At 34.4% G+C, this 10,063-nt stretch overlaps 1 protein-coding gene across 1 annotated transcript; it reads right to left on the bottom strand.

Annotated features, from left to right (window-relative positions):
* Positions 1–247: 247 nt before the first annotated feature.
* Positions 248–9,434, bottom strand: LOC125823258 (proteasome subunit beta type-6-like). Its single transcript, XM_049502654.1, has 8 exons — positions 9,180–9,434; positions 8,688–8,764; positions 5,812–5,867; positions 5,323–5,395; positions 3,189–3,300; positions 2,277–2,350; positions 1,511–1,585; positions 248–574 (listed from the first exon to the last, which is right to left on the bottom strand). Exons 1-8 carry the CDS (start codon positions 9,289–9,291, stop codon positions 443–445), a joined length of 711 nt encoding a protein of 236 aa, XP_049358611.1. The 5' UTR covers positions 9,292–9,434; the 3' UTR covers positions 248–442.
* Positions 9,435–10,063: the final 629 nt, after the last annotated feature.

The raw sequence follows: 10,063 nt of genomic DNA, 5'->3' as shown, positions 1-10,063 counted from the left end.
ATTTCAGTAGTAGGCATGGAAGGATGGTTGTAGCACAATGATTTACCAGCTGAGTTGAGCCCCACTTCTTGCGCGGGCATATCATAAGTTCAAAACCAGGTGGCAAACAAAAGCCTAGTATCCAAGTGGAGAATGGTAGAGACGCGATGTCACCATTTATCTATACCTAAACAGCACACTAGCCAAGTGAAGGTATTCTCCAAAAGTTCTTTTAACCCAAACAAAAAAACACAAGGACAAGTTCATTTTAATTACCCTTCCTTTTCCTGTTCTGAAACATAGTCGATAAATAATTTTTTGAAGCAAATATGACATTACAGAATTGGAATTGTCAACCATTAAATGGGCATATAGGTCAAAGGAGGGAAAGGACCAATAATCCACAAAAAGAGGCCAGTACTACCATATATAGAAAAACATGTTGACAGTCAATTTTCTATTCTCAACTGACCATTGGGTCTGGACTTGCTGCCGGCACAATATCCAGCAGTGAGTTCACAGACTCAATCTCTTCATGCCAAAGTGGAAGAGTATCACCCGGATAGAACTTCCTTTTTACTCCATCTTTGTTGATCTGGTTGTCAAAAATAGGCAAAAGACACTTTTAATCATCTGTAAACACAGGAATGTACACACAACAGTTCCATTTTCTCCATTGTCTGGTTTTACACATCAAACAAACACAAGACTTCTGTGATGCAAGATACAAAGAAGAGCTACTGCCCTAGGGCCCCAAGTGCTCAGGAAAACAGTACTCGAGAGGGTGATATTTTTGGATACAAATGAATTCTTGAAGCTGAAGTATCATGCAAAGCTTGCAAGAGAGCAGCAGGGCACAGGGAACACACATAACAGGACATAAAGGGGATATGTTTTCAGAAGCATACAGTGGCCATCATATTATGCTCTAACAGTGCAAACACTAGCTTCTTATATCTCAAAATAAGGCTTAAGCCTAGAAAAGGCATTTATTAAAGGCAACAAGCACAAGTGGTGTGTTTTTTTAAAATAGGACAGGTAGTATGTATAATGTAAGTCAACTTATTAAGGCATGTCATTAATTTGTTGTCTTTTGGTGCACCCATAAGGCTCCTGTTACAATAGATGACTTCCATATAGAACCATATTTTTTATAGGTTCTCTATCTTTGAGTATACAAGGCATTCTGCCACAAAGCTAAGCTATTGTTTTATCCAAGTAAAAATTTCAGGGTAAGTGGCAAAACACTATATACTTATAAAAAGAGAACGGTGTTAAAACCACTGGTCAAATGAAGCAGGAAGGGTTCTATTGTAATTGATGCAAGATATACAGTTGATACATGACATAACTTTTTCGAAGGAAAAAAAGGTCAAGGCTCTAAATTAAGTTGAGCAACACACTATGTGAAGGTGCAGAGAATTCAGTGGTTTCCAATTTAATAGCGACATATGGCTTTGGTCTAGCAAATTAACTTTTCCTAATCACATATAATTGCTTGTGAATGAGCATAAAGCAGAAAATCACTCACAGTTACAGTGCGTACTACACCGCCACTCGCACCATCTCGTGCAATGGCAAGAGACACCGCAGTCACAACCAGTTTCTGCAAAAGTATATGAAAGGAAATTTCAATCATTGGAAATATCTACAGACTAGATAAGCATGACAAATACAAATCATGACTCTCTGCACCTATCTACCACAAGCCAAAAGAATTATATTGTCTTGCTGAATAGCTTTCGAGTTCACGAAACGACAAAGCTTAGAAAGCAACACGGATCAAAAAATACATCCTGCTAATCATACATAACCTCTAAAACGCATTTTCCTTCCCATCAGAAATAGAAGGCTTTGTTTTGGAAACAGAAAGTTCAAAAATAATTGCTGCATACTAGAACTAACAAAATCCCCCAAGTTTTCTCGGCTGTGAGACACACTATATTTGAATCTAAGTCTCCAAAGAAAATGCAAACTAAATAAAGAAAACAAAAAATTAGAGGGGGGGTCAAACTTCTTGAATAGGATGAACCAAATGAGTTCTGCATCATGTACTTTGTACTGCGCACATTACTTAGACGGGTACTTAAAAGGTATATAGGAAGGAATGGAGAAATCTGGAATGAAGAAATTGAATATGAAAGAAAAGACTTCATTCTTAATACGAATGATTCCCGATCTAATTAGACTATGACGCCTACTTGACAGAAACAATTAAGAGTTTTCTTAAGAAAACGGTTCATAATGGTCACCCATATTATACAAATGAGAAATTTTAAAGACCGCATGCAGCAAACCTCTGCTTCTTCATGAGACATTCCTTCCCTCCATGCCTGATCAAAGAAACCATACAAATAACTAGACCCAGACCCTGTAATATGAAATTAAAACATTAGAACAGAACTCAGCAGTTGGAGGACATTGTAGGGCAGGCTGAGAATTTAATTTCTATCAACAGCAAAAGCACAATACAGGACAGTAAACCGAGAAACTACAAATGAGTATGTTAAGCAATGCTATGATATACTTCAATATTAACACTGCAAATATGCAATAAGCTTTAAATCCTCAGGTCCTGTCTTTCCTTTCAAGGTATCATCATCTTCTCCATTTTTTCTAAAGGATGGTGTCCAGGCCAGCTTGCACACATCTCAACTATTCCATCGGGTACTAGCTACCTCCCACCAGCAAATATACCGGGTAACTTTACCACCAAGGCTTAGGTAGATGGAAAGAAATCACTTGATGTTCTAGTCTCTGCTGGATTTAAACCCTAGTCTCCAAGGTTTTCACCCACGGGGAACACCCTTAGGTGCCTTTCAAGGCTTCATCTCCTTTAACCCTATCCAGTGCACTATCACCATACCTTAGGGTTTGGTCAGTAGCCAACTCCATCACCACCCTCTTATTTTATGTTGAAATTAAAATCACTGTAGCCACCAGACCTAACATGATGATGGCTCTTGTATTTAATTAAATCTATTCAAATGCACCAATTGTACAAAATCAAAATAACCATGATATTATCCCATTAAATTCTATAGCACAGCAGACCCCATTGGGTTGATGCCATTCAAGAAACAGGCACCACAACCAAGTAACCTATTCCAGTTGTTTTTAAGAACCAAAAATATCTAAACAGTTAACCAGGAAAGTGCTCCTGAGAAGTAGATGCATGAGAAAAGCAACAATACAGATTGACAACAAACCTCCAATAGCAAAAGGCTGCTCCAAGAGTGTACCCCCAAGAGGAACCCCATATATTTTACCCCCTTCGTATTTGTCCCATCCACCAACAATCATTCCTGTTTGAAGCATAGCCTGAGTTTTTGAGATCATAAATCAGTTAGAAAGAGCTCAAAGGTGACGTTTAACTAGCTCACATACAGCCATACAGGTAAAATAATACAGAGGAAGCTGAGCAGAAGCCATGGAACAAAAGCCAGTTATACACATTCTCTTCCAGATTTATTTCCTATCAAATACCTCCTGTGTCTTGAAAAGTTCAGCAATAAGTAGAAAATGAAACTTTAAAAAGATTATTTTTAAACATTGTTTAGGCTACAACTTTAAATACAGGACGGATAAATATATGTACAAATTCTTCCAACTTAATCCCACCGAAATGGAGAAAAAGATTTGTCATACAATATGCTTAAAACTACATAATCAGCTAGGGGAAGAATAAAAGAATCACACAAAGATCTTCAAAAAAAATTTTTGGCTAGGCCACATGTTTATCCATTTAGGTTTCTCAAATGATATGCATTCCCTCCCGAACCCCATTGTCAATAGTGTTCTTTAGCGGGAGGAAAAATCTCTCGAAATGGAACTAAGAAAACTTAGGAAGGAACAGAAGGATAAAATCTGACTTGTATCGCCATATGATTGTGTACACTAAGGGATCGTTTGGTAGCTGGTTAGGAGAAATATTATACAAGTATTAGATCCTGCATAAATAATACCATGTTTGGTAGTTAGGACTAAAAATAAAATTAATATGGTATTTGGTTTGCAATTTAGAAACATGCATAACTAATACATGAATAAGTTATGAGGGAATCTAGTTAAAATTTTATGCAGAATAGAAGATGGAATAACTAAACTCTGCATAACTAATTCCTGCATAAAATAATACATAAATTTCCTCATAACGAATCCATGTATTACTAATACCTACATAACTCTAGTCAGCAACCAAACGACCCCTAAATACTTGTTAACAATGAAATGCAAATAATTTGTGTATCAGAACATGGCCGGGGATTGGTGACAGTTGCTTGATTCAGCTGGGCTTTAGAAGATGAAGAGAACAATGCAGAGCAGGGAGCATTGTTCCTCTAAATGTGGTAGTATGGAGAGGAAAACATACCATCAACAGAAAAGGAAGGTGAGAGAAATAGGAGAGCTTTTGAAGTAATAGAGCATGATCACATATAGCCTCATGTAATTGATTATTCTTTTGGGTCCACCCATTAGGTTCTTCCTATTTGTACAGAGGAATAGGTGCCTTTTCTAGGTTGTCTTTTTTTTGTTTTTGATGGAGTGAAAATATAATTAATAGCATCAAAAAGATGAAGGAATTTGCAATGCTTGAGAAAAATAACCCAGGAACAAAATAGAGATAACGTCAGTTCTAACAACTAGAATCTTTTCTAGGTTGTCTTTTGATACACATCTTGTAATTAATAAAATTATTCCCTACTTGATCTTCAAAAAAAAAAAAAAAGAGACAGTTAATTCATCCACATCATGTAGGGAAGCTGCATAACTAAAAACAATATGAAAACCTAATACCGATGGTGTGCAAAAGCAACAAATTAAATGGCATCAGCTCAGCATTGAAAAATTCCTTTTTACTGTTTTTCACTGAACAGGTTACAGGTTTACCACATTTATTTTGAGTAAGACACTGCTGAAGTTAGTACACTCACAGATTCCAACTTTCTTTAGGACATGACCACTCATTAATATTTGAATGATTAGATAAATGGGTGATCCAATCCTCAAATTACACCACAAAAGTTGCACCTAACAGATACACTGAGATTTCATAACTTCCTAAGCAAGAAAATGTTGATTCCAGCTTTGATGACCATTCTTAAATGGTGAATTCTCTTTTAGACAGTTGCATTGTGAGAGCAACTCTATTACACAATGAGCTACAACTACTTGCATTGTAGCGAAGAAAAAAAAAACAGAGATTCCACAATTGTCAAGCTATCTGTATAAATCTTTAAACGACACGCGAAAAAAGAGAATAGGAAACTTAGAATTTAAAATGATAAAAATTATTTTACATAACACAATAAGAAATAGTATACTACTTATATAGAAGCAAACCTTATTGTTATAGGATATTTGCCTAACAAGACTTGCCGCAACCTTGACAGTCGCTGGCTGGCCAAGCTGTATCCTGCATCCACAAAAACTTTCAACCTTAGAAAGTGCATCCTGAAAATAACTTGACTAAATAAGTGGCAAGCACAAGCCACTTCATCATAATCTAATTTCCAGAAAAATTAACAAGTAAAAGAGATGGTAAATTTTGGCACGCTCATTCAAACTTGCCACTTCATCATAATCTAATTTCCAGAAAAATTAACAAGTAAAAGAGATGGTAAATTTTGGCACGCTCATTCAAACTTCAAAAGTATGTATAGGTTAACTAGTCAATTCCATAATCCCAACAAAGACGAAATCGATGAAGAAGCTGAAATTAACAGCCTCTTATCAGGGGAGATTCTTTTGCAAGTTACTGAGATAAATCATAATAGTTGCATCTAGGAAGTAAGCATTTGAATAAAAATACAAGATGGGTTGATGGGTTACGTGTGTTGGTGTAGAAAGTAGCGCACGTAGTCTGAAACAACTTGTGAATCTGCAGCCTACAAAACAATCATTAAAATAATATGTGAGATAGGACTCTCAGAATGCTATAGAGGATCAAGTATCAGATTATGAGATGGAAACAACTCAGCTGTTGGTAGTTCACTTCAAAGCATCAAGGCATGTTTAACTTCTTAGAGCATATAATGCTCCAAGGTCATTTTCTAAACCAGAAGTTCACTTCAAAGCATCAAGGCATTTTTAACTTCTTAAAGCATATAACGCTCCGAGGTCATTTTCTAAACCAGGAAGTAGGTAAAAGTCATGTGTTGCTTGGACTCTTCAAAAATGTCATCAGGTATAATGTTAACTTTCTCAAAAAAAAAAATGTCATCAGGTATGTGTCGGATCCTTCAGAAGTAGTGCATTTTTGGAGAATACGACATAGGTGCTGCAACATTTTTGGAGAGTCTGAGCAACTTAAAGTAAAACACATTCTATTGTTTGTCTAATAAGCTAATAAAACTATTGGATATGCTGTAGGATTTATATCAACCATATCTTAACCACAGAGCAATGGAAGATAATGTTTTGGAACAAGACAGACTCTACAGAGTACATATGTGGAGGTGTAAGAATACAATCATCAATAACCTGAATTCGAGCATTGCCCAGATCCGCTGTTTCTAAGGGACAGAACAAAACCTCTAAAACTAACAGAAAGTTTCTCCTAGAAAACATTTCCAATGAACTTCTCCTAAAAGATAAATATATATTGGGCCCATTATCCACCAAGTTTAAAACCGTGCGGCAGTTGGTCCTTGGGGATTACTTGGTCATAAAAGAGAAGGATTAATATCTTTTTCTTTTATCTAATCTACCACTATATGATCCCATTATGCTATATTTCATTTTCTCAATTTTTGTTAACCTGCTTTAACTTCCAAGAAATTCAGTTTATGCAGATACAACACAAAGGTAGTGGAATGTTTTTACCTTAGAATAGGCTTTGAACCTCACATCACGTTTAGTTATGTAATCAAAACCCATTGGGAACTCAAATTCCTTACAATATTAGAAAGTAAAAAATTGTGCTAAATGAAAAAGAGAAACAATTTTACATGCAAATTGAAATGTGTGCACAGGTGTCTAATAATCTATACAGAGGTTGCATCATATGTTTTTTTAATTAAATTGGATAATAAACTACATCTAAGACAAGTGCTCTTTTACCACTGTAGCCCCACACTCAATGTGAGAAGGGGGAGGAGCAAAAAGGAAAATTGTACTTCAACACGTGTCTGACCACAAAAGAAACATGGTTTACCCAGGCAACTTAAAGCTTAACATTTTTAAAGCAAACCTAAAGCATTTGGGACAAACTCAGTAACTAAATAAACAAATCCCAATACATTTTCTAATCCCATTTTCAGCCCTATTGAACAATCAATTAAAAAGCCTCAACCAATTATTTTCATCCATGGATGCAGAATCCACAGATATCAAGTATGTATACAAGAAAACTACAGCAACATCATACATGACATTTTCAAATTGTGAATCATCCAATAGAGGGTTTGTGAGTCCTCCTTATCCATCTTATTTTCGACATGTTTGGCAAAACTATGTTATAATTGTCCTATAATTATGTACCAAGTAGTACCAGTGGTATAAAAATTCATCACAAAGTGCCAAATGGCATCTAATTTTTTATTAAACCGAGTTTTCTTATCATGCCTAGAAGAGAGTGGATGCAATAGTAATATGCAAGACAACGGAAAAGGTTATAACTTCTGCTACTAGCTGCTAATGAAACCATGTTAGTAGGTCCCGTTGTCTCGTAAAGTTCAGTATATTTTTCTCTAGTAAGACAAACCAGAATGGAAACAGAGGATCAATATTCATATAGCAAACTCCAAGTAGTTTTGGATAAAGCCCAGTTGATTGGTTGATTGAACATATGAAATACTCTAGCTTTTAATACTGACTTAGCTTTCATAATATGAGCATAATTTCCAAAAATCATAGAAAGATAAGCAGGCAAAAGGATGTTCAATTATTTCCAGGTTCTCTACTTTTTGGTAACCGCTTGTATACTGGACATTTTTCCCTCTCTTCATTAGGTAAATTACTATACCTTAATAGAAAAAATAAAGAGATGTTCAGTGACTCATAAATAGATAAGATACAGAGAGAGAGAAATGAATATTTCCATTTGTTGTTTGTTAAACTTCAGAACACTCTATCCTTGCAACATACCATGTTAAGTGGACACACAATGACAATACACAATTGACCTGTAAATTTAACTAAGCCCATAAGAGATTTAATTCTTTTGAGGAAGAGCAAGCCCCCGAAAGATTTTTAAGGATTGGTATTGCAAGAAAAGTGTTTCGCCATTGCTAATACAAAAAAAGTTCAATATTGAAAATTACCAAGCTTTAACTCGAAGAATTTTTTAGCCATGTCATTTCTATTTCAGTTCTAACATCTCCTCGCATACTTAGAATTTCGGTTATTCTATGTTCTATTTGTCAATCATTACAGAGCAGATAACATGCTACTTAAATGCTACTATTTAATTAAATTAGTTTTGGATTCATTACTGACAAATTTCAGCCACATTATAACCCCTTCCAAAAACATCAAACCGAAGAAAAAGAAGGGAGATACTAAACCCATAAATCCTTAATTCAACTTCTTGAATTGCTTTTATCTACAGTACTCAACATGCCAATACTTGAACCAAATAACAAGAAACAAAGGGAAAAAAGGACAAATAATGCCACAGCACAGATAGCAGTTCCACAGTTCCTCTTTTTGAAGAAATACGATATATATGCTACCAAAGAAAGAGAGAGAGAGCAAAAGTAGCATACCGATCCAGAGCGACAAACATACACATTGTCAGTGAGCTGAGTGATCTTATCTGAAGCCCTATTTGCCACATACATTCCTAAATTTCCAAAAAGCAAAAAACACCAAAAAAATACAGTTCTTAGATTACACAAACTAAAATTACTACTACATTTTTTTAAACAAATTCAGAAGAAAATACAATTTTCACAAATAAAATTCATCTTTATCAGGTAATCTATATAAAAAGGCTTTACTTTCACAAATTCTCATAATAAAAACATATACAAAAAAAAGACTTTATTGTTAAGTAAACTCTTCTCATCAAGACTATACTATTGAAAAGTAAATCAAAGTCTCTCTATTTTCAGTATTCACAACAACATTATGACATTGAAAAAACAAATCAATCAATCAGATATTTTATTTTCAGTTAATCAATTCTTCAACAGCAACATTACAAAAATTTGAAAATATAAATCAAACCCTTATGAATAAAATAAAAAAGGAATTACCAGTGCTGGTACGGGAGTCGGCGCCGAGAACAACGCCACCGTTGTAAGTGACGCCAATGATGGTGGTTCCCATGGAGTGTGGCTGCTCCACATCGAGCGACGATTTGTCCATCTTAGGGTAAGCTGAGAGATCGAAGGAGGAGAGAAATTGAAAAATGAAAGAGAAAAGCCCTAGTGAGAATAAAGGAAGAAATAAAAGAAGAAAAAGGGCGACTGCAAGTATATTAGTATTAGCAACTGTCTTGGAGAGTAAGAAATATGAGTACGTTACGAAATTGGTTCATACATATTTTTATCTGACTCATATATATTCTTATCATTATAGAAGGACATATATTTTTCATCTAACGGAAGTGAAAAAATTAGTTTTAAATTTACTTTCTTGATTTAATATTTTTTTTTAAAATTATGTAGAGTATATATGTCTTTCTAGCAAAGTTTAAGGTATATTATAATCTTTTGTATACATAAATTACTTTTTGATTATTATTATTTGAGTTTCTTGTTCTTTTTTTGCGGCTATATTGTAATTTAGTTTTTGTATTTGTAAAAAAATAAAATTAGTGCATCTATGATAAATTTTGCAAGAAAATTAGTGAAACATAAATAAATTTGACCATCAAAATAATAAATTTAAATTAGTCTTTAAAACAAAAAAATCAAAAAAAAATATGTGTAAGGAAGATCAAATATATCCCATATGAATTCTATTTTTTTTCAAGAAAATAATTAAAACATTAAATTAAAATAATTTTTTTACTAAGGAAAAAGTAGATGTAATTAAGAGAATCGCTCTCTCTCTTGGCTCTTGGCTCTCGGCTCTCGGCGCACGTTAGTCTACATATGGAATTTTTTATCAAAGTAAGTCATTATTAAAATCAATT

The sequence above is a fragment of the Solanum verrucosum genome, unplaced genomic scaffold (assembly GCF_900185275.1).
Source record: "Solanum verrucosum unplaced genomic scaffold, falcon-dt-bn FXZP01000214.1, whole genome shotgun sequence".
In the NCBI taxonomy this organism is placed as follows: domain Eukaryota; kingdom Viridiplantae; phylum Streptophyta; class Magnoliopsida; order Solanales; family Solanaceae; genus Solanum; species Solanum verrucosum.
The sequence above is the reverse complement of the archived record's forward strand: the minus strand, read 5'-3'. Positions and strand labels throughout refer to the sequence as shown.